The sequence below is a fragment of the Pongo abelii genome, chromosome 16 (genome assembly GCF_028885655.2).
Source record: "Pongo abelii isolate AG06213 chromosome 16, NHGRI_mPonAbe1-v2.0_pri, whole genome shotgun sequence".
Taxonomy (NCBI): Eukaryota; Metazoa; Chordata; class Mammalia; order Primates; family Hominidae; genus Pongo; species Pongo abelii.
In genome coordinates this window covers 52,398,218-52,424,714 of record NC_072001.2, presented here as the reverse complement: position 1 = coordinate 52,424,714, position 26,497 = coordinate 52,398,218, and the positions used below count along the sequence as shown (strand labels likewise).

At 34.6% G+C, this 26,497-nt stretch overlaps 2 protein-coding genes across 7 annotated transcripts in view; one reads left to right on the top strand and one right to left on the bottom strand.

The window, feature by feature from the left end:
* The window catches only part of FAM227B (family with sequence similarity 227 member B), a 305,085-nt gene that overhangs the window by 132,581 nt on the left and 146,007 nt on the right, over positions 1–26,497 (top strand). The gene's annotated exons all lie outside the window — the stretch shown is intronic.
* The window catches only part of FGF7 (fibroblast growth factor 7), a 63,980-nt gene continuing 59,370 nt past the window's right edge, over positions 21,888–26,497 (bottom strand). The window contains exons 3-4 of the mRNA NM_001132149.1: positions 23,703–23,806; positions 21,888–22,612 (exon numbers count right to left, since the gene is read on the bottom strand). Of these exons, the coding sequence (NP_001125621.1) occupies positions 22,418–22,612; positions 23,703–23,806 (299 nt within the window). The 3' untranslated portion in view covers positions 21,888–22,417. The remainder of the gene's footprint in view (positions 22,613–23,702; positions 23,807–26,497) is intronic.

The following is a 26,497-nucleotide window of genomic DNA, read 5'->3' as shown; positions in this document are numbered from 1 at the left end:
TTGAATTTAGAGCATCACTGTTTTAACTGGTTTTCTGTATTCTTATCGCAGTATATATCATCCAATATGATTTCTATCTTTTATTAGTTACAGGAAATTTTCTTGTTTGCTGTCACCCTCAGTGTTTTACCAAAACTTCGTACATATTGTTATGGGGGGTGGGGAGCTATTTCTAGGGATTTCTAATAGAAAGAGTAATAGGCTACTGTCTTGAGCCAATTTTGTTTATCTGTTTTGACTTCTCACCCTCACATGTGAATAACTAAATTGGGAGTATTTTGTGAACTTTCCATTTTCTTTTTAAGTAACAGAAAAGTGGTAAGAATAGCATAAACAACTCCCATATATCCTTTACCTACCAGTTATTTATATTTTGCTTGTTCTTTAAATCATTCTCTTTCTTCTTTTTTCACATAAGCAATTAAAGATTAAATTTCCCTAAGCACTGCTATAAGTGTGTTGTATTTAGATATGCTGTATTTTATCACTTAATTAAAAATTTTCTAACATTTACTATAATTCCTACTTTGACCCATTAGTAGGTCATAGTAGGGTTATTTAGAAAAGTATTGTTTAATTTCCAAATGTTTGGGACCTTTCTAGATATCTGAAAATTACTGATTTCTAAAAAAAAAAAAAACAAAAAAAAACTACTGTGGTCTGAGGGCATACTCTGTATGATCTTTTGCAATTGTTGAGACTTGTTTTATGGTCCAGAATGTGGTCTGTCTTCGTGAACATTCCATGTACACTTGAGAAGAATGTATATCTGCAGTTTAAAAAAATCTCAATTAGATCAAGGTGGCTAATAGTATTATTCAGATCTTCTGTATCGAGTCAGCTAACTGTAGCCCGTGGATTAAATCTGGTGTGTAGCATGTTTTTATACATTCTATGAACTTAGAATGGTTTTTGCATTTTTAAGGGTTGTAAAAAACAAAAACATAAAACAAAATAAAGAATATGCGGCAGAGACTACATTGGCCTGAAAATCCTACAATACTGACTTGCCTTTTATAGAAAAATTTTGCTCACCCTAGTTCTATGTTTTTATTGATATTTTATTTAGTTCTATTAATTACTGAGGGGATATTAAAATATAATTTTAGAATTATCTATTTCTCCCTTTAATGTTATTGATTTTTGCTGTATCCATTTTTAAATTATTGAGCAACTATACTTTTATTGTTTTTCCTTTAATCATTATAAAATGTTCTTTTGTAGCTATGATAATTCTCCTTTTTTTGAGTTCATTTTGTCTAATCTTAATATAGACGCTTCAGATTTCCTATGCTTATGGTTCACATCATATCTTTTCTCATCATTTTACATATAACTAGTTCATGTTCTTATATACTTTTTGTAAACAATCTGTGGTTGAGTCTTGTTTTTTTATTCAGGATGACAATCTCTTCACTTTAATTTGGAGTGTTACTTCATTTACATTTAATGTAATTATTGATATGATTAACCTTATTTGTACTAGTTTCTATTTGTTTTGAAATTTATCCCATCTGTTCTTTGTTTTTCAGTTATACTTTCCTGTCTTCTTTTGGTTAATTGAATACTTTTGTCATTCTATTTTAATTCCTCTATTGGCTATTTACCTATACCACTTTTGTATTTTTTGAGGCTGCTTTAATGCTTGCAAAATGCATTCTTAAATTATCAAAATACTATCTAAAGTTAATATTGTCCTACTTCACTTAAAATGTAGGACCTTGGAGCAGTATAGTTACATATACACCCCCTTGTCTTTTTTGCTATTGTCAAATATATCTACATAAATAATAGCCTCACATTATATAGTGTCATGACTTTTGTTTCAAATAATTACGTTTTTCAGCTTTTTTGAGATCTAATTGGTGTACAATAAATTGCATATATTTAAAGTGTAAAATTTGATGAGTTTTGACATATGTATAAATCTGTAAAACCATTACAACTCGAGCTAAAAAACATATCTATCTCTCTCAAAAGTTCCTTATGCTTTTTTTGTAATTCCTTCTTGCCACCAACCCACAGGCAATCATCTATGTAATTTTTGTCACTATAGGTTAGAATGCAATTTTCTAGAATTTTACATAAATTATATAGAGTGCATGCTGTTTTTCAACTAACATTTTTTATTCCACATAATTATTCTGAGATTCATTCATGTTGTTACATGTATTAATAATCTCTTCCTTTGTATTGCTGAATAGTAGTCCTCCATAGTAGGAATATAATACGATTTGTTTATCCATTCGTCTCTTGGTGGCTATTTGTATTGTTCTCAGTATTTGGCTATTATAAATACAGCTGCTATGAACATTTATATACAAGTATTTGTTTGGATATAGGATTTTATTTCTCTTTGATAAACTTCTAGTAGTGGGATGGCAGAGCAGCATGGTTATGTAATGTATTAGGTCATTCTTGCATTGCTGTAAATAAATATCTCAACTCGGTTAACTTAGGAAAAAAGAGGCTTAATTGGCTCATGGTTCTGCAGGCTTTACAGAAAGCATGGTGTTGGTATCTGCTCAGCTTCTAGGAAGGCCTCAGGAAGTTTACAATCATGGCAGAAAGCAAAGGGGGAGCAGGCACATCACATGGTGAAAGAAGAAGCAAGTAAGAGAAAGTAGAAGGGAGGTGCCACACACTTTTTTTTTTTTAAACTTTAACATGCACATGAATGACCTTTATTTTATTAAAAGTTTCTGTTCAGTGGGTCTGGGGTGGGACCTGGGATTTTGCATTTCTAGCAGGTGTCAGGGAATGCGAGTGTTGCTAGTTCCACACACTTTGAGTAACAAAGTTATAAACAATATATATCCGATCTTTTCTTTTTTTTTAATTATACTTTAAGTTTTAGGGTACATGTGCACAACATGCAGGTTAGTTACATATGTACACATGTGCCATGTTGGTGTGCTGCACCCATTGACTCGTCATTTACATTAGGTATGTCTCCTAATGCTATCCCTCCCCCCTCCCCCCACCCCACAACAGGCCTCGGGGTGTGATGTTCCTCTTCCTGTGTCCAAGTGTTCTCATTATTCAGTTCCCATCTATGAGTGAGAACATGCGGTGTTTGGTTTTTTGTCCTTGCGATAGTTTGCTGAGAATGATGGTTTCTAGCTTCATCCATGTTCCTACAAAGGACATGAACTCATCATTTTTTATGGCTGCATAGTATTCCATGGTGTATATGTGCCACATTTTCTTAATCCAGTCTATCATTGTTGGACATTTAGGTTGGTTCCAAGTCTTTGCTATTGTGAATAGTGCTGCAATAAACATACGTGTGCAAGTGTCTTTATAGCAGCATGATTTATAATCCTTTGGGTATATATCTAGTAATGGGATGGCTGGGTCAAATGGTATTTCTAGTTCTAGATCCCTGAGGAATCACCACACTGACTTCCACAGTGGTTGAACTAGTTTACAGTCCCACCAACAGTGTAAAAGTGTTCCTATTTCTCCACATCCTCTCCAGCACCTGTTGTTTTCTGACTTTTTAATGATCGCCATTCTAACTGGTGTAAGATGGTATCTCATTGTGGTTTTGATTTGCATTTCTCTGATGGCCAGTGATGATGAGCATTTTTTCATGTGTCTTTTGGCTGCATAAATGTCTTCTTTTGAGAATTGTCTGTTCATATCCTTCACCCACTTGTTGATGGGGTTGTTTGTTTTTTTCTTGTAAATTTGTTTGAGTTCTTTGTAGATTCTGGATATTAGCCCTTTGTCAGATGAGTAGATTGCAAAAATTTTCTCCCATTCTGTAGGTTGCCTGTTCACTCTGATGGTAGTTTCTTTTGCTGTGCAGAAGCTCTTTAGTTTAATTAGATCCCATTTGTCAATTTTGGCTTTTGTTGCCATTGCTTTTGGTGTTTTAGACATGAAGTCCTTGCCCATGCCTATGTCCTGAATGGTATTGCCTAGGTTTTCTTCTAGGGTTTTTATGGTTTTAGGTCTAACATGTAAGTCTTTAATCCATCTTGAATTAATTTTTGTATAAGGTGTAAGGAAGGGATCCAGTTTCAGCTTTCTACATATGGCTAGCCAGTTTTCCCAGCACCATTTATTAAACAGGGAATCCTTTCCCCATTTCTTGTTTTTGTCAGGTTTGTCAAAGATCAGATAGTTGTAGATATGTGGCATTATTTCTGAGGGCTCTGTTCTGTTCCATTGGTCTATATCTCTGTTTTGGTACCAGTACCATGCTGTTTTGGTTACTGTAGCCTTGTAGTATAGTTTGAAGTCAGGTAGCGTGATGCCTCCAGCTTTGTTCTTTTGGCTTAGGATTGACTTGGCAATGCGGGGTGCCACACACTTCTAAACAACCAGATTTTGTGTTAACTCAGAGTGAGAGCTTACTTATCACCAAGAGGATGTCCCAAGTCATTCATGAGGGCTCTGCCTTCATGATCCAACCACTTCCCACCAGGCCACACCTCCAACACTGGGGATTACATTTCAACATGAGATTTGGACAGGGACAAATATCCAAACTATATCATTTCACCACTGACCCCTCCCAAATCTTGTCCTTCTCACATTGCAAAATACAATCATGCCTTCCCAACAGTCCCCAAAAATCTTAACTCATTCCAGCATTAACTCAAAAGTCCAAAGTCTCATCTAAAACAAGGCAAGTCTCTTCCGCGTATGAGCCTGTAAGGTCAAAAACAAGTTATTTACTTCCAAAATACAATGGGAGTATAGGCATTGGGTAAACATTGCCATTCCAAAAGGGAGAAATCAGCCAAAAGAAAAGAACTGAAGGCCCAATGCAAGTTCAAACCTTGCAGAGCAGTCATTAAATCTTAAAGCTCCAAAATAACCTCTGACTTTATGTCCCACATCTAGGGCACACTGGTGCAAAGGATGGGCACCAAACGCCTTGGGCAGCTTCACCCCGGTGCCTTTGTGGGGTTCTGCCTCCACAGCTGCTCTCACAGGTTATTGAGTGTCTGTGGCTTTTTCAGGTTCAGGGTGCAAGCTGCCAGTAGATCTACCATTCTCGGGTCTGGAGGGCAGTGGCCCCCTTCTCACAGCTTGACTAGGCAGTGTCCCAGTGGGTACTCTGTGTGGGGGCTCTTACCCTACATTTTCCCTCTTTACTGCTCTAATAAAGGTTATCTATGAGGGCTCTGCCCCTGCAGCAGGCTTCTGCTTGGGCAACCAGGCTTTTTCATACATCCTCAAATCTAAGCAGAGGCTGCAAAACGTTCTTCACTCTTGCATTCTGTGCACCTACAGGCTTAACACCATGAGGAAGCTGCCAAGTTTTATAGCTTGCATTCTCCAAAGTGGCAGCTCAAGCTGTACCTGGACCTTTTAAAGCCCCAGCTAGAACTGAAGCAGCTGGGATGCAGAGAGCAGTGGCCCAAGACTGTGCAGGGCAGCAGGTCCCTGGGCCTGACCCATAAAACCATTTAGTCTTCCTAGGCCTCAGGGCCTGTAACTAGAGGACCTGTGTCTTAGATTTGTGGGATGCCTTCAAGGCCTTTTTCCCGTTGTCGTGGCTATTAGCACTTGGCTCCCTTTTGTTATGCAAATTTCTCTAGCAAGTGATTGCTACAAAGCCTACTTGAATTATTCTTCCAAAAGAGCCTTTTATTTCTCTGCCACATGGCTAGGCTGCCAATTTTCTAAACTTTTATCTTATGCTTCCTGTTTAAATATAAGTTCCACATTTATCATTTCTTTGCTCCTGCATCTGAGTGTCATCTGTTACAAGCAGCCAGGGTTACATCTTGAATACCCTGTTGCCTAGAAATTTCTTCCACCAGATACCCTAAATTATCACTCTGAAGTTCAAGCTTTCACAGATCCCTAGGGTAGGGAAACAATGCAGCCAAGTTCTTTGCTAAGGCACAACACAGATGACCTTTGCTCCGGTTCCCAATAAGTTTATTATTTCCATCTGAGACCTCATCAGCCTGGGCTTCACTGCCCGTATCACTATCAGCATTTTGACCACAACCATTTAACTGGTTTCCAAGAAGTTCTGAACTTTCCCTCATCTTCCTGTCTTATTCTGAGTCTTCCAAACTCTTCCAGCCTCTGCCCATTATGCAGTTCCAAATCTGCTTCTGCATTTTCAGGTATCTTTATAGCAATGCCCTACTCCCGGTACCAACTTTCTGTATTAGTTCATTCTTGTATTGCTATAAAAGAATACCTGTGACCAGGTAATTTACAAGAAAAAGAGGTTTAATTGGCTCATGGTTCTGGATGCTCTACAGGAAGCACGGTGCTGGCATCTGCTCAGCTTCTAGAGAGGCCTTAGGAAGCTTACAATCATGGCAGAAGGTGAAGGGAGAGCAGGCGTGTCACATGGCAAAAGCAGGATCAAGCAAGAGGGGGGCAGAGGTGCCACACAATTTTAAACAACCAGACCTCATGTGAACTCAGAGCAAGAGCTCACTTATCACCAAGGGAATGGCCCCAGCCATTCTTGAGGGATCTGCCACCATGATCCAGCCACCTCCCACCAGGCCCCACATCCAACATTGGGGATTACATTTCAACATGAGATTTGGTTGGGGGTAGATATCCAAACTATATCATGTATGTATAACATTTTAAGAAATTGCCAATCTCTTATCCAAAATTTTACATTTCTACCAGTATACAAGTTATATTTACTTCCTTACTAGCACTTGTTATGGTCTTTTTAATTTTAGCTATTCTTGTGTGTTATATACTGGTATTTAGTTAGGTTTTATTTCAATTTCTCTGATGATCAATCATGACAAGCTTCTTTTCATGTGCTTATTTGCCATCCATGTATCTTAAAGCTCCAAAATAACCTCCTTTAACTTTATGTCCCACATCTAGGGCACACTGGTGCAAAGGATGGGCACCAAAGGCCTTGGGCAGCTTCACCCCTGTGGCTTTGTGGGGTTCTGCCCCCACAGCTGCTCTCACAGGTTATTGAGTGCCTGCTGAAGTGTCTGTTCAAATATCTTGGCCATTTTTATTTGAGTTTTTTGTCTTCTTATTGAGTTATAAGAGTTCTTTATATATTTTATGCTGATTTATTTAGTTAGTTCGTTTTTAAAGACAGGATCTTGTTCTGTCACCCAGGCTGGAGTACAGTGCCATGATCATAACTCACTGCAGCCTAGAAAAAAGTTATTCATATATTTAGAAACAGGTCCTTTTTCAGATATATATTTTACAAATATTTTCTCCCAGTATGTGGCTTGCCTTTTCATTTCTTAATAACATCTTTTAAAAAACAAAAGTTTATAGTTAGAAGAAACCCATTTATCAATTTTTTAATATAGTTTGTGCTTTTTACATTCTATTTAATAATAATTTGTGAACCCAATTTCACTAAGATTATATTCTATATTTTCTTCTAGAAATTTTATAGTATGTAGCTTTATAGTTTAGAGTTGTAGCTCTTACTTTTAGGTCTCTAATTCATTTTGAGTAATCTTTCTTAATTATATGTATAAACATTAAGAATCACTTCTTTGCATATTGCTTCAGCACCATTTGTTGAAAAGATTATCCTCTCCTCATCGAATTATCTTGGAAATCAGTTGACCATACATATTGGTTTATGTCTGTTCTCTGTATTCTATTCCACTGATGCCAATAACCAGCTACGTTTAAAACAGTAGTTTTATAATATATCTTGAAGTTAGGTACTATAAGTCCTCCAACTTTGCGCTTCTTTTACACAATTATTTTGGTTATTCTAGATTCTTTTCATTTCCATATAAATTTGAAAAACTGCTAGTCAGTTTCTAAAATATATACTCGGGCATCTTTATTTTAAATACATTGTATTGATCAATTTGGGGAGAATTGGTATCTTAACAAAGTGAGTTTTTCAGTTCACAAACATAGAATATGCCTATATTTATATAATACTTCTTTAATTTCTCTCAGCAATGTTTTCTGGTTTTTACTGTACAGACACATCTTTTTCCAATTATACATGGCATTTTAAATTTTCAATTTTGATTATTCATGCTACTATATAGGAAAAAACTATTTTTATTTTTCATTTTTATTGGGTGCATGTATATTTAGGATAGTTAAGTCTTTTTGTTGCATTGAATACTTTATCATTATGTAATGCCCTTCTTTGTCCTTTTTGATTATTGTTGTTTTAAAGTCTGTTTCGTCTGATATAAGAATAGTAACCCTTGCTCTTTTTGTTTTCCATTCGGCTGACAGATCCTTTTCCATCCCTTTATTTTGAGTCTATGGGTGTCATTTCACGTGAGATGGGTCTCTTGAAGATAGCAGACTATTGGGTCTTGATTCTTTTTTCAACTTGGCACTCTATGCCTTTTAAAAAGCTTGAAAGTGTATTAGATATTTTATTTATCTCTAAATATTTGAAATATGCTTTTTATATCTGATGCTAAAACGTGACAAGATTTTTTTGTTTCTGGATGAGATGGTCTAAGCTGTGGGAGCAAGGGCCAAGTTATAGTGGCTGTTTCTTTTAATTTATTGCTCAAATTTTAATTTAATAGTTCATGTTCAACCTGGGAAAATCTTCAGTTTGAAATATGTACTTGATAAAGTGTGTTAACTTAATAGAGCTAAGGCTCTATTAACTGCCTTACTCTCATAAATGAGTAATCTTTTTATGTGACAGGTGACTTTTATTATCATCTTCATTTTTATAAGTGACAAAACCAAAATATAAGTTGATTAAGTCATTTTCCTAAAGCCACATAACTGATCAGTGCTAGAATATAAATTGAAATTCAAGAAATTTTGGCCATAGAGTCTGAACTCATAACCACTTCACATACTGCCTATCAGTCATTTGATTTTACAAGCTTGTAATTATATTAAGGCTTAAAATTATCATCGTAGAATAAGTGTTGTAACTTATGAGAGTTACCATAGCCTTAATACTTCATTTATGGCAAATGTGAATGAGTTTTTAGGTCTTTTCCTGGATTAAATTTTAATAGATGAGGGTGAATGAGGAAAGATGCTAGTAGAAAGGCCAGAAAGGTAGCAGAAGACTGGACAAAAATTTACTTGTTTTCCAGTTTTGTGTATGAATTTCTCTAGAAATAGCAAGCAATGGTTAGGGGACTTGGAAAATTCACACTTTGGGACCAAAGTGGTGCAGAGGCACAATGGCAACAATGGGCCAGAATTTCTAAACCTTTAAGAGAAACACAGCCTCCATTGAGAATTACATGTCTACCACACACCACTGTTTTTGATGGTGGAATTAAAAGAGAAGTTTTTGTACCATTTCAAAGAGGTAAAGATCATTAAAGAGGTATTTTTTCTATAATCTTCTGCTTAGATTGTGACTACTAGGAAATCTACTTAAGAAAGAAGTTTGTTCAAATTTATGAGTTTCTTTTTTGAACTTTGAGAATATGAGAAACATCTCATATTTCTCCAGAGCTTTAATCTGCTTTTAAAACTACCTTCTGTGTTTTTATATCAGTTAGTGGTCAGTGAGTGCCTCCCCGCCACTCATGGATTTTGTCATTGATGGCAGAGCAGGGTATGGATTGACAGTGAGAAACTGAAACATTCGTATCCTATAGGAAATCATTGCAAAGGGGCTTGGCTCATGGTATCTGAGAGCTTCCATATCCTGCTTGTTGCTTTACAGTTTCTGTGTTCCTTACCCCCAGTCTGGACACAGTCATCATTGTGGAGAATTCTCTGAACATAAGATTCAGATCATGTATTTACTGGTGCCATAAGTATGTTTTAGTTTGGAGGCTTTCCTATACTATAGTCCCTAATGTTTCATGTGCTCTAATGTATCCAACTTGCACATAAAGAACTTGAATGTCTTTGAGCAACCCCTCTGAGCTTTATTTTTACAACTGAAAAATGAGGTGAGTAGAATATTTCTATATTCCCCTTTTCCAGCGTTTTGTTCTTTAATGACTTCTATCCATAGGTGCTGAATAATCTTCCAAAGTGATTGCTGATTGTTCAGGTGTAATTAGTAATAGAGACTGGTGGTTTAGGATTCATGATTTGAGAACTCCTCCTTCTCTATAGCTGTGTTTGTGTGTGTGTGTGTGTGTGTGTGTGAGACTTTGTGTATACTAAAACCTTATTCTGTGTGCTGGAAGAAGGCTAAGGCAGATAAAGAGCAGAACTAGGGTAAAACATTAGTATATTTACATATGCATGCATATACATATATATGACTTAAAAGAAATATTCTGTGTTCCATATATACTGCTGTCTTAGGATTGCTTCTTCTAATCTAAAACATATTTAAAACATATTTTTTTTCGACATTTGAGATGCTTATTGTAATGTGGAGTTAACTTTTTTCCAGAATTTTACAAAGAGGACTTTCTGTTTTGTTTTTAATGAAATAAACACACAGTGGATAGTTAAAATTTGCCTTCCAAACAAAATGTCATGATATCTCCCTTTTTAGGACTGGAATGTAAGCAGTTATAGAATTTCAGTATCTGGAATGACTCATAATTTATAAGCCAGCTCCTCTTAAACAGTGTATTGTTAGATTATTTACAAGACTAAAGTTTTAATGTTAATTTCTTTATTGTGGTACAATACCATTTAAGCTTTTGAACTCAAAGATCATTTTTAAAAACTACTTTTATACCTCTCCCCCAATTTCTAAATTCAATTTTTTCTCTTTGTCAGATTTTAAGGTTAAAACAATAACAAGTCTTATTATTTTTATAAACTATAGCTTAAACCACAAGCAATAAGAAAAATCCTTATATTCAACTAACATGTACTTTTATGTACCTAGTACACATTACTGTACTTGGCACTGTAAGGAGATAAAAGATAAAAAGAAACCCAGTAGTTACTCATACACAAGTACTAGGTGATATTTAGCAAATGACATGTTACAGAAATATTTAAAGTAATAGCCAGATGCTTTAGGATTCCATATGTTATGAAGAGCTACTTGGATTTTATTATTTATTTATTTTATTTATTTTATTTTTCAAGACAGAGTCTCGCTGTGTCACCCAGGCTGAAGTGCAGTGGTGGGATCTTGGCTCACTGCAACCTCTGCCTCCCGGGTTCAAGCAGTTCTTCTGCCTCAGTCTCCCAAGTAGCTGGGACTACAGGCATGTACCACCACATTCAGCAAATTTTTGTATTTTTAGTAGAGACAGGGATTCTCCATGTGGGCCAGACTGGTCTCAAACTCCTGACCCCAAGTGATCTGTCCACCTTTGCCTCCCAAAGTGCTGGGATTACAGCATGAGCCACCATGCCCAGCCCGGATTTTAGTTTGCGCCTCTAATTTTGCTACCTCTTCACTATTAGCAATGCTCAGGGATAATAAAAAAGAAACCATTAAAAGCAGGATATAAAATAGCACTTTGAGAACTAAGCCAGTAAAATTTCCACGTTATGTTTTTCATTATACATCATTAAAAGAAAACCAAGAAATTTGCACAGCTAAGGAGTGAGGAAACCCCAGAAATATGCTATTAAGATGGTCAGACATACAAACTCCCAATGTGGTAGCAATTTGTTAAGTTGTGTTGTTGTTAGTTGTATTTTATACTGTGTAGAGAAAGACTATATGAACAGAAGCAGAGTGAATAACATAAGGAACAGAGTAGCCCAAAGAACTGGAAATTTGGTAGAAATTTAACAGAACTATTCAGATTATTTTGAGTTAGATTTCATCATAATTTGGAGAATATGTATATTTCAAACCCATTTTCTCTTCTTTTGGTTTGATGCCATGTTCACCAAGCAATTTCAAGTTATTTAACTTCCAAGATAATTTTCCATGTCTACCATAAGATCACCTGCAAATACCTCCCCCAGATATATTGGTCTGTTGGTTGGTAGCAGTATCAGAGGGGCTGGGTTTAATTTTGAAACAGCGGGTTTCCATTATATTATGAAATGAATTGTTAGCATATTATACTAAATGACATTAAAATGCTGTGTTATGGAGAAGTGAACGATAAGAGTTTGAATACCTGAGAGATTTAGTCATCAGTTTGCACAAAACAATGTGATATATTTCTATTCACTTGCAACAATGACATTTGTATCATGCTTAGGTATTAGAATGACTCTTTGCAGTGAGGTGTGCTTATTATTCTGTCACTGAATTGGAATTGGTTTGTCCATTAGTTTAATAAATATTTGCTGAGTGCAATGAACATTTACTGAGTCCTTATATTTCCTGAGTATTAAATATATTTACTGAGTGCTTAACAGATACTCTTAAAGGAGCTTTGGATACATAAGGGAACAAAACAGACAGTATCCGTTTCCTTATGGAACTTATGGGCTAGTAAGGAGAGACAGACCATAACCAACAAGTGTGATTAAATAAGTTATATAGAATGTGTAGTAGGCATACATATACCTACCACACACCTCTAGACTGTGGTATGAATACTGTGTAAGGAAAAATAAAAGAGCCTCCAACTGAGAGGATTGCAGGGGAAGCAGTATCCTAAGAGGACAGCTAAGTTTTCATTAGAGTAAATCAGTGCAATGTATAAATCTAGCAAAATGTTAGGAAAAGTTTTCACTCATAAAGTCCATCTTGTAACATGGACTTCCAGGACAATACTGGACCTTGTTAAACACAGAATGAAGTCAACCAGAAGGTTTGCAACAAAAACAAAACTGAAATTGCAGTTCTTGACAATATACATTTCTTTGTTCAACTGAATTTTTTGAATTTATTGCTGACTGTATGTTTAGGGTGCGTGTGTGTGTGTGTGTGTGTGTGTGTGTGTGTGTGTGTGTGTCCCACTAAGGCAATAGAGATGATACTGGTTTGGCAGTTGTTTAATATATGCATATTTATATTTAAGACTCAAGCATTAAAATTGCTGTTAGGGTCAAAGCACAATGGTAACTTATACATGTGCTCTACAACTGACATGCTAAAGACTTAGGAAGTTTTTTTCCTGACAGTCTGTCAGCTATCACTTATGGTTCTTAGTGGTTCCAAAGGCTCATGTGTTCCAAATCTGATCCTCATAAAATTGGTTATATATCTATAGGTATGTAATTGTTTTAAATTTTGAAGCATGGATTTTATTAACACTATTATGGTGCCTGACACTGTACTATTGACTACACACATAGACACACACACATATATATACACCTACATACATATACAGACCCCTTTATATATTTGTGTAACTGAAATATATTTGTGTATGAAATATATGTGGACATATATAACATAAGTGTGTGTGTATTTGTGTTGCATAAGTAGATGAGTGTAGATGGATGGATAGATAGACACACAGGTATGCCTAGTTGCTTAAGTAGATAAGCGTAGATGGATGGATAGATAGACATACAGGTATGCCTATCCATCCTCTATTGAGATAGAGATAAAAATTCTCTAAATGCTAGATTAATGGCATAGATTGATATGCAGTGGGAATTTATAGAAGAGAAAAATCATTGTAAGGCAGGACCAAGTCTGGTAATAATTCATTAAAGAGGAGAATCTTGATTTTGTTCTTGATGGCAGAGCAGGGTATGGATTGATAGTGAAAAGCTGAGACATTCTGGATGATAGAGACAATATAGACAAATCCCAGAGACACAAGGAAGTATGGTGTGTGTACAAAATGACATGAGAATAATGGCCTAAGGAGACTATGAAGTTTGTGAACAGTGAGGAGATTGGACCAGATGGATGGAACCAATTTGTTGATGGTTTTGATTTCTAGTCTAAAGAATTTTACCCAAATTCAGTGAGCCCTAGAGAGACAACATGGGTTCTACAATTGGTAATTGACGTAGTTTAAATGATATTTTAGGAATATTAGGTAACTAAACAGGAATTGAGACAATGAGGACTTGGAACAGAAAAACAGATAGGAGGCTATTGCTAAGCTTTAGGTACAATTTAATGAGGTCATGAAAGTAGTGAGGAAGAGATGAGACTGAGGGACATTAGGTAAGAAGAGTTGAGCAATCTTGGTGATTACTGGATAAAGGAACAGATTCAAGAAGAAGATTCAGGACACAGTCACCACTAAAATATGGTAACAATGACTACATTATTATGAAATTATGGAGTTTCAGTAAGTTTAGTTAATTGAATGAGATGAGCAATGTGGGTGCCATGTTTGATCATTCATGTAGAAGACCATGCTATTTATTACATCAGTGCGGCACCAACATCCCACTCTTCCAGCTCCATAAAAACTGAATGTGAAGATTATTTTTTAAACCACATTTGCTATTGTTATTCTGATAATAAAGATCGTATATATTAATGTAGAAAATTTGAAAATGAAGTATTTAGAAGACAATAAAATATCACCTGTGATTTAACCTTAATAACATTAAGGCATGGTAAATATTTCTCTTCTGAAAGGGAATAAAAATTCCAATATTATTTTTGAAACAGTGAATGGAGCTAATTAGGAAGATTTATTAGCAAAAAGTAACATTTTTCTTTTTTCATTATAGAACAATATCATAAAAGTTGGACAAATGAGTAGCTAGTTGAGTGACATGTACAATAAATGATAAATATGAAAAATTAACAATGCTGTTAACTATAGAAACTTAAAGTTGAATTCAGATAAGCACTGTCATCTAGAAAACAATGACAGACAGGAATAAAGAAAAGGGAGAAAAGCTGAAAAATGTTACATGATTCATTCTAAGAAGGCCTATGAGCATGAATTGCTAAACACACTAAGCTTTCAAGGATAAGAGATGAAGTACCTCAAAAGCAAAAAGTTTTGATCTCTTGCTTTTCCTGATGGATTCTATTTAAATTGTATACAGGACTAGGATCACTATCAATGCTATCAAATATCTTGTGCTTTCAAACCTGTGACTGACAGAATTTTTTAAAAGTATAGATGTGTTTTTACCTCACATAGTGATTGCTGCATTTGTTAAATAAGATATTTTTAAAAACAGATTCTAAAGGACCTTGCCAATATATAACGCAGACCTTTGTATAGCAATAGATAAGATTATGTAGGCATGATGACAAGACTGGAAAGATCTTTGTATGTAAAATTTATTATATATTTTATCAATAGATTATTAATATGGATCAGTTAATAAGCAAGTATTAATAGTATTAAGTACTTTTTGAGGTTCTGTTTCCTTACCAGATTCCATGGTAAATTTTAAAAAGGCAATAGTTATTTTTACTTTTATCACACTCAACGTATATTTATCATACAGTGCCTGATACAAACATGGTAGAATTGTCAATATATGCTTGTTTAACTGAAGTAGATGAAGACACATATACAAAAACATTGCATATATATGTGTGTGTGTCTGTGTGCATATGTGTGTGTGCGTGCAATCAATTACTATATTAGAGTGCAATAGGATTCAGAGAAGGAAAAAAATTGTTATAAGGCAGGGGCAAGTTTGGGAATAGCTCATTAAACTTGAGCTTTGTCCTTAAGAGCAGAGCAGGGTATGGATTGATTGATAGTAGGAAGTAGAGATATTCTAAGCAGTGGGGACAGTATAGACAAAACTCAGAGGCAGAATCAATTTAAAACTTGTGTAAATCATGATAAATACAATGGACTAAAGAAACTGTGAGGTTTATATTGAACAGTGAGAAGATTGGACAGTCAAGTTAGAGCCAATTGTTTGACAGCTTTGGATGCTAGTTTAAGAGATTTAAACTAAACCCAATAGGCAAAAAAGAGCCAATATGGGTCTTCAATTGGCGACTGAAATAGTCAAAGTAGTATTATAGGAAGATTAAAGAATTGGGCAGCATATGAGATGGAAGGAATTTGAAACAAGAAAGATTAAGGAGCTACTGCTAAATTCTAGGCATGAAGTAATAAAGCTGTAGGAGGATGAAGAAAGAGATGAATCCGAATGGATGTTGAGAAAGAAGTTAGCTGAGTGTTGGTGATTTACCATATTCACAGAGTCAAAGGGAAGGAGAGACAAGAATAAGAGCTGACTAAATTTTGAGTATAAAAATAAGAATATTTACTCCCGGCACTGCTGATTAGAATGTATTCTGGAAAAAACTTTCAGAAAATCAGTTTTTCAATTTTATTTCCTGTAATCATCCTAAGAAAATCAGAAATATAAAGAAGCATATATAAATTGTTCATATTTATCTTAGTAAAAAAATTGAAATAACCAAAAATAATCAACAATAGGAGATATATAATAAAGAAGCGATAGTAAAGTAGAAGCCCTCTCATCTAGCCTGGTTGTATCTATTAGTTGGTTGATTAATGGAAAAATTTCAGTCAAGTGGAGAATCATTAAGGTGATATGTACATGCCCTAAATATATTTACTTCAAACATAAAAAGGTACATTCGTCATTTTTCGATGTAGAGCTATGCCTTTTCCTCTGAGTATGATTCTAATAATGATTATACCCATTAAATATTGTCTATAGTATCCAGTATCCATTTCTTTAAAATGAACTGAGAATTCAGTGATATCTGCCAAACAACTTAAGTGCATAATTTCTCTAGATTTTTATTACTTTTTCTTGTTGTTTTGCCCACCTAATTAAGCAACAAAGATTTTAATTACTCACCTTCTTCCATTGCCACTCCTTAGCCACTAGAAGGACAGGCTCCTATTCTGAAGAATATGGAAAACAATTGCAATTTTAAACAGAGGATGCATGATCTGAAATATATTTTAACAGAATCACTCTGGCTGCTCTGTTTGGACTGTGGTGGGGGAGGGAGAACTTGTGCACTTTGTATTCCATAATCATTCTGATGCAAAAACAGTTGTAACTCTCTTTCTAGTGTCTACATTTCCTGTGAGCCCCAGTTATGAATAGCAGAAAATATGGAGGCATCTAGGAAAACCTAGGGGCAGGAGGGGCTGGGAGGGAATAAGGCCTTTCAAGATGTTTAAAGAAGAGACAAAAATGAAGAAGCAGGCATAGTTTCTGAAGAGGTTTTTTGGTTTTTGTTGTTGTTTGCATTTACCTAATTAGTTCTCAACTGCAGAGGCACATTAGAATCTTCTGGGGAATTTTTAAAATACCACTGCATGGGCCACCTGTCATATACACTGATGTAATTGGCCTGCGTTGGGGCCTAGGTCTCTCTCTCTCTCTCTGTCTCTGTCTCTGTCTCTCTCTCTCTTTCTCTCTCTCTGTCTCTGTCTCTCTCTCTCTCTCTCTCTATATATATATATGTATCTCCTGTTCTATAAATATCTATATATCTATAGATATATAGAGAACAGGGGATACCAGTGTGTACCTACCATTGAAATCAATTGTTTTCAAGTCTTTTTAGGTCTTATTCTCAGATGGTCTTGGGTAAATGGTGGCTGATTGCCTTCAGCATCTAGAACAAAACACTCTATGGCCCAGAGGAATTCCAGCTGGCCTCTATGATCTTATTCTCTTGAGGTAGGGCAGCTACAGGGAGGATTATCTTCACATTGAGTCTGATGGCAGGGTAATTTGCTTCATGTGGAGGCAAAGGGATATTGTTAGTTTTCCAGCTACATTGGGAGTTCTAAGTAGCCACATCTCAGGCTAATAGGAAGTCCAGATTGGTTCAAACCTTTTCTTAATTATCCTGTGTAGGAATGGACCACGCAGTATCCCTCAAGAAAGAATCAAGAATGTTTCCACAGGGAATATACATATTTCATCTCTTTCTCTGCTGAATGGATGCCCACTGAAAGCCATGAATTAGTCTTATTAGACCCTGTAGAATCCCAGTTTATGGCAGTGACATTAAAAACATCTAGTTGATGACTTGGATTAGGCAGCCTGTAAAATGGCTTCCAGTGATCGCTGCTTTCTGGTATGTATGCCCTTGTATAATACCCTCCTTATGAGTGTAGGCGGAGGTAACATCACTTTTGAAACTAGGTTATATATATTAAAACAAACAAACAAACCTGTGGCTTCCATTTTGGGTACTTTATCTTACACTCTCTGATTTCTTGCTCTGTGGGAAACAGACTGTAATGTTGTAAGCAGTGCTATGGAGAGGTCCATGTGGTAAGGAAGTGATAGGTCCTGATAACAGCCAGTGAGGATCTAAGGTGGATCCCTTTCTGAGTTGAATATTGAGATAGATGACTACAGCCCTGGTCTACACCTTGATTGCAGCCTCATGAGGAATTCTGACCAAAAACACTGTGCTGAACCATGCCCAGGCTCCTGAGCCACATAAACTATGAGAAAACAAATATTTGTTTCAAGCCATTAAGTTTTAATTTGTTACACAGCAATAGATAACTAACACATGGAAGGATTCATCAAGAGAAGGGTTTTTCATAAGTGAAATGTTATTTTCATCTCACATTTCAATTATTAGAATATAAATGAAAGAAAATAAATTTGGATAGGCTCTCATAAATTCAATGATAAGAATTTGGAAAATGCAACCACATGATAACCAGGAAGTAAAAGGAAAACAGAAAAGGCATTTTCCCAGATGAGAGTAAATATCTGGTTCCCTGAGATGTGTAGTTTGAGAATGGAAAAATCAGATGTTACTAGAAAGAGGCTAGGACTATATTATTTCTTGCTTCCTGTCAAGTCTTTTCAACTCAAGAGAAAGTAAATTTTCTTGACAAACCATTCAAAATTAAAGGATAGGTGGGAGTATATGTGTCCCTGAAGGAACAAGTGACCTTCATTGAAAGCAGCAGCTTGGTTGAATAAATACTGTACAGAAGTGGAATAAAGAGTAGCTGACAACAATGCTGAAATAGTTACACATGAAGTTTTAATGAGCTATTTCATATTAAGGTACATATTGAGAATTCAAACCAGAGAGACCAGTTAATAGATATTTTCCCAATTCTGTTTTAGAGTGATCATAGAAATGATACCCACAAGTTAGTCATAGTGGCCTGCATCCATTTCGATATATCAGTGATGTATTCTGATTGGCCAGTAATCACCCATACTGACTGTTAAATATTTTTGTTATCACTCCTATGCATGGTGAATTTGAGTTTTGGTTTTCTTTAGCCTTGTGTTATTTATGTGTAAAGTTGGATTATGGGAGGCAAAGAATCTCTTGTGTCTCATTCACACTCAGGTAAATGGCAGTGGGGTAGGGATGTAAATGAAACTGCATGATAAGCCCTGCAAGTCATTCTGATGTATCAATTTTGCTTACTGGTGTTTAATTGCAGACATTGTCATATTAACGCAACCACAAATATATTATGGAGTAAGATGCAAAAATTACATGAGTCTTAAGAGAAAAGAAATGTTCTGTCTGTGGTGGGCCCCCTTTGCATTATTCTCTAACTTATTTTATACCTCTACTATTAGAGAAATTTCAGTAGAAAATCTCATGAGGGGCACTGTTTTAGAGTTTTTGTTGTTATAGGATTGCTTTTACTACAGCTAGGTCCCCTCATACATCTTTATGTTCTTTGGCAGTCTAGAGAACCAGAAGAGCAAACTCTATGAGACAGAAACCCAAAGAATTTACCTCCATCATCCTTTCTCTTGTGTCATTAAATTGAATTTGTAGCCAACTCAAAGGCTGACAATTTATACTATGATTTTTATATTTTTATATTATAATTTATATTATGGCTTATGTCAAAATGTTTTGTTCACTGCTTTGAAAGTATCTTTTGTTAACTTTTGTTATTTCATATTTTAATTTTTTCCTTTCTAATTGTTAGAAACTCATGTATTTAATTTTATCTTTCAAAGAACATTTTTAAAAGGCTTACTCTGCTTATATGTATATTTTGCACAAAGCTTTCCATTCATAAACAAAAGGTGAATAGGAATCAGAATTGAAAACTACATAATTTCTTTTCTCCTTTTGAGTCAAATCATCACAGTATAGATTAGTCATTGTGTATGAAGTGCATTGCCAAGACATAGTCACATTTGTGTACAAATGTAAAGGCTATATCTCAATAGAAATAAAAAACAAAAAAATGCAGAAGACCATTAGCTAATAATACTAATAATCTAAGAGTAGAAAGCATGTGCTAACTGATCTAGACTCTTGTGACAGTTGTGTATCTACCCAGCTGCATGACATTAGGTGTATCAAAATCTCAATTTCCTAGACTACAAATGAGTAAGAGGGATGGAGACCCCTTACAGTTTTAAGATTCTAGAATTCTAAGTGTGTGTAACTGGAACAAATTTTATTTTCTAAAATTTGCATAATAAATTTAAAAATAGGAGAAAAACAAATAATTAAAGTACATGTTTCTAGAAGTCTTTTTTAGGTGACTTATACTACCAGGAATGGATTTACCACTAAATAGTGGTTTTGCCTAATTCAGCATTGCTATGTAATTTGATGGAAGTATAACTCCATAGACAAAGAGCATTTGGTCCTAACATAGCTTGTATTTTATATGTATATACACTATTTCTATTTAAATTTCTGTATAGTCATGTTTTACCCTTTTAAAATGAAGATTAGTTTTATTATGTATTTTCTTTCATCTATAAACATTCAATGAATTCACACTGAAAACTGATTATGAACAGATAGTCTGCTAGGCACTAAGGAAACACATATGAAAAACTAAGTCCTCCTCTGCCCTCAATATGCTCACAAGACTACGGTTACTGAAGCCTGACCTCAAAATCTAGCTAGCAAAGTCCTTGAATCAGGTGATAGTTCAGAATACCATTTATGCTGTCTCCCAAGAGTATATCTGAGGAACGGCAGTTCTTTCTAGTTTTCTACATCCTGGTCGTATAGGTAAACCACAGGAAAATTAAATGAATCTATTGTTTTTGTTGACCTAGCCTTTTCATATAACTCTCATCTATAAATGTATTACCAAATACTATTTATGTAAAGGGACTTGAATGACAAATATTTTGAAATTAAAACCACAATGGTTAGCATACCTTTTAAATTAGATAAATGTTGACCTTCCATTGGTGAACATATAAAGTACTACCAAGATCTGCCAATGAAAGACTTTTGAAGTGGAAATTCGTCTTTGTAATAATCCTGTTATCTGTAGGCTGACCTCAAGCCTTCATGACGACATTCAGGGCCCCTTATTCCTAACTGTATCTTCTATTTTGGGCATTGTGCTCTTGCCATCTAACAGGAAAACAACTTTCAGTGCTGCCACCTTTTGAACAGCAGAGATTTCTAGAGATTAGAAAATTACTAAATTTAAATACACATAGTTTTAAAATATGATACTTTTCTACCCATGCATTCAAATATATTCTAACTTTAAAATCCTGTAGATACTTATATTTGTAATTATTTTACTTACATGATCCAATTAATTGGCAAGAATATGTGGTGAAAGATTTTTTACATATTTGTATTGTTCTGTGTGAGACATCTATTGTAAGCATTGCTTCAGGCTCTCATTTTTGTCTGCCTTCCAGGATTTGCTGGCCCAAGTGCTGTGTGCTAGACTTAGTGTCAGTCACAAAGGGGAGGGAAACTTGCAGTTGAGCCAGACAGTTTTGTTATTCCTTTAAAATTAAAAGCATATGAAACAGATACAGCTTATTAAGGTTTTTTTTTTATAAATAACATAAACTTAAATAACAAAACAATAAAGTTCAAAAACAACTTAAAATAGAGTTTAATGCTGTAACCACAGGAAAAAAGCATGATTATTTGTGGGAAGAACATTATTAAAAGCCATATTCCCAAATATGAATTATACAAAGATAGATTATGTTACTTGAAAAAAACTTAAAGATTTTTCAATTTTACTTTGAGGAATTATAAAATGTTATTTTGTGGCAAGAAAGATGAAGTACAGTGTCATCATCAATCACTGTTGCTATCTTATATACAAGATTTTTGGAAACATCCTTTTAGCAATACCCTTTCCACTTGAGCAGCACTCGAAATTTTGTTCTTGTTAATAGGTATAAGCATGTTCTAATCCTGTACTTTTGTTAAATTATCTATTTTATTGACTTTCATAATAGATTTTTTTGAGAATATTCTTTTTTTCTGATTCGAGTTTAAGTAGATTATAATTTTTCACTAGAAAGCATTTAAAATGCTGCTCATTTTCCATAGTTAGTGTGGCTTGATTATCTGACAAATCCTGCCAGCAGCCTGTAGGTCTGATATACCTTATATAACATCATCTGCATTATTATTATTATAGCAGCCATTTTATAAGCAGATAGGAATATTTAAATAATCATTATCAGATAATCAAATCTAACATACTCTTAAGCGTAAATTAATTTAAGAAAAAAATTACTATTACTAACATCACGATTGTACAACCAGTTTTACAATTTTTTACAACCTTTAGTTACTAAATCTGATTTTTGTGTATACTTTTCAAATCTTTCTTTAATGCAGTGTCTTAAAACAAACATAAATGCACAAGTCCAGCTTGATCAGTTTTTCAGTAGTTTTCCAGCCTTTCTTGATTACTAAAAAATAAAAGGGAAGAAAATTTTGAGAAGAAAGAAAACAGTCCACTTAAGGAAATCTCCCTGCTGGAACTGGTTCTTTATATACCATAGGCAATTAAGTTATTGCCATAGGAAGAAAGTGGGCTGTTTTTTGTTCTTTCTTTGTTTTTTTTCCTCTTACAGGAATCCCCTTTTGATTTAAGGCAACAAACATTTCCCCTCCATTGTGTGTCCATTTAGCTGATGCATATGTATTGTAATGGTTTTCCAGAATTAGTTCTTTGAAGTTACAATCTTCATTGCATTCTTTCTGTTAAAACAAACAAACAAACAAACATTATCCAAATGATTTTTAAAGAGGCTCAATTAAACAAAGAGTAAGCAGGTAATATTTGGTAGAATTGAAATATACACAACTTTTTTTAACCCTCAGATTGAGCAGGCCTAATGTGGTTTATTAGCTATGAGCTATACTTATGTAGTATATTTGCATAAAAAGGTATCTTAAATTTGAAATAAAACACCACATAATACACAGCTAGCTATGAAATATGTGTAGCTTTTTGGAAGTTCATGTCAACTATTCTTTAAATTAGGACCTATTTCCCCCTAAGTAACAGGCCTCATATTACTATTCTCACATCACTCATTCTTTAACCACTGGAAATTTAGTATAATTAGCAGAACCTCTGCCTCCCTCAGGTGAGAGACTTGTTTCACAACTTTTCTTTATTTACTTCTACATTGTCTTCAATGGTAATGGAAGATAAAAGGTTAATTTGTTTGTTCATCCATGCAACCATTTGTTCATTCAATTAAACCTGTATCATTATATAATTAGCCTGTTCCAGGCATTATGCTGAGCTGTGGGAATACAAAGGAAAGCCAATTATATTTTATTATGGTGGGATGAACTGTTACATATTTTGCATTGTAGTGAAGTGGGAACAATGTGAATAATTACAGTTCAAAGCCCATGATTGTGAGATTGATGTTGATGAATGAACTAAACATTTCAAGATTTTTTCCCAAGAATTTTCATGTCAGCAATGTGCAAATTGGGTGAACTTTAACAAAAAGAGCTTTAATACTGGCAAATGGAAATTTTGGATTTTAAATATCTAAAATGCACATGGAATTTTAGAGCTGGAAGGATCCTTAGAGGTCAGTTAGTTCAACTCATTTTACAGATGAAGAAACCAAAATCCAAAGAACAAGCCATTTGTCCAAAGTCACACAGAAAACATTTTTTCTTAACGTTTGAGTATAAAGTGTTTTAATAAAATCATTAAATTATGCAGTTGGAGATAAATTAATTCCATTTTTACTTTTCAGAAAGGTGAGATATTTTGACAAAAATGAGTTTTAAAAATTAAGCCTAAGCTATCAATTATCAATACCTTTGCATAGAGTTTTCCTTCCTTGTTCATTGCAAGATAGAATTCACTTTCCACCCCTTTGATTGCCACAATCCCAACTGCCACTGTCCTGATTTCCATGATATCTGCAAGGAATCACAGAAAGACATGTCAAGTATTCGTTCAGCTTTGCAAATGATCCACGAATGGCCATTTGTTCTTATTTCTGTTTTAATCAGAAGTTTTTAAAATTTTTAATGTGATTATTTACTCAGCCCAAGACCTCTGACCCACAACAGATACACACAAACACCAGAATAGTCATTATATAAGGGAAGTGCAAACTGACAGTTTTTTATTTTGTAGAAAATGTGTCTGTATCAAGTAAATAGTTACATATTTGAGTTCAGCTTTTTATTCTCTAGAATTAAATTTCTAATTTACTATAATAATAATAGCTAATGTTTATTGAACTCATACCACATGCCAAGGATTATTGCATTGCTCTTATGTATTAATTCATTTACTTATAACCACAGATTGAGGCAGGTAGTCTTGTTATCCCAGTTTTACAGATCAGGAAACTGAAGCACAGAGAAACTAAGAAATTTGCCCAAATTCTTATACCTGATAAGTAGCAGAACTGGAATTTGAACCCAGACATTCTGGCTCTTAATTATTATATAATTACTTTTCTATTTGGATAAACTTTATCTTAAAAATTATTGCCAACAGAATATCTCTTGAATATACTGAAAGTGAAGAAAATTCTAATTAAAGCAATTGTAAATGATGGTAAACAGAGCCTACTGCCTTAAAAAAAAAAGATTGTTTTAAACTGATAGTATTTTGATACATGAAAAGACCATTTAAAACAAAATTATGAATCCTGTTTATATAATACTTCATAACTTTATACCTTTGTAATTAACTTTTAAATCTTTGTTGAAATAGTATTTACAAAACGTGTTTACACAAGAATGGTAACTTACTATTTTCGTTTATTATATATATCTTCCTTAAATCCTGTGTTTTAATGACACGCTAAATAAAGTAAAATCTCAAGAAATTTATTAAAATGATGTAAGAATTAAAATTTTAGTGTACTTTTATGCAATTTGCTATTAATTACATTTTCTACATGAAGGTACAGTCCTGAGACATTCTTTTACCTATGTCTAACACAGTGCAAAGGAAAGTCGAAGTGTCAATTATCTGTGTGATTAGGCCTTCAAAAGCTATTTTCTAAAATATTGACTTAAAGAAAAAATTAATTGTTTTGCCCCATACCTTCACTTCATTCTCTTACTTTTTTGACTTAATTTTTGCTACCTGGATAATAAAATTTCTATTCATGTCATTGGGATTTAATGTAGCCCAGCTAATATTTGTCATTTGCCTCACATATATGTTGCATATAGAAGCCCTTTTCCCAATATACTATACTTAACACTAGTCAGAGTTTGTCCAGTTGAGAGTTTCATAGCTACTCATCTAGAAATTGGGTTTTATTAAGAAAATGCAAATGAATGCATATTAATCTTTTTATATATTTATTAAGCATTATCACAATGCATACAACCCTACTGTGGTTTTAGGACACAAATTAAGAAAAACAGCCCTGGTTTCTGACACCAGAAGTTAAAACCTAATAGAAACAGCAAACACGTCCGTATATTTTGAAGAATTTTGAAGAACACAGGCCTGAATAGGCTAGAGACATTTTAATAATTGCTTACAAGCACATGAAGGATTATGATGTTGATGCATTCATGTAATGTTCAACAGATCTTCACTGAGAGCCAATTCTATGCTAGGCTCAATTCACAGACAAGCCTTGCCCTTTTAGAGCACTCTATTTGGTAACTACAACTTCATTGCATTAAAGGAAGCACAAAGGGAAATAACATGCAGAAGAATACTATTAGGTTAACTTTGTACTAATACAATGAAAAATACTGAAGAAATTCATTGATTCAACATATTTGCAATACCTCCAAAATGGAATAAATGTATCAGTTAGGTTGGTGCAAAAGTAATTGTGGCTTTTGCCATTACTTTTATGACAAAAACTGTAATTACCTTTGCACCAACCTAATATTTGAAAGACATATGGAATAGTTGGTTTCTAAAGATCGTAGCATTGTAAAATATCATTAAGAAGTCAATATTTTCCTTCAAGTCTCTTTACTCGGCCATTCCTCCCTTTATTTAATATATTTTCTTTTAGATAAAAAGAGAATGCGGATGCGCAAGCTTAGAGTGTCTTTCATGATCCATTATTAGGGACTGGAATCTGTAATGTTTGCTGGCTTTTCTTTTACAGAACAATTGTAAAACATAAATGTTGACTGATAGAGTTATTATTAATTATGATAGGCAGACATCTTCCCTTTTCACTCCAGTCACGACAGTAGGTTCATATTGCCCCACTCCCAAAACATTTTCCTCTATCCCCTGCCTGTCTATTGCCCACTATTTCTTTACTGCACTTTACAAGAGGTGATGGCTGGATGTGGTAGCTCACACCTGTAATCCCAGCACTTTGGGAGGCCGAGTCAGGCAGATCTCTTGAGGTCAGGAGTTCAATACTAACCTGGCCAACATGACGAAACCCCATTTCTACTAAAAATACAAAAAATTATCCGGGTGTGGTGGCGGATGCCTGTAATCTCAGCTACTCAGGAGGCTGAGGCAGGAGAATTGCTTGAACCCAGAAGGCGGAGGCTGCAGTGAGCCAAAACGGCGCCACTGCCCTCTAGCCTAAGCAACAGAGTGAGACTCCATCTCACCAAAAAAAAAAAAAAAAAAAAATTAGTTGGGCGTGGTGGTGCATT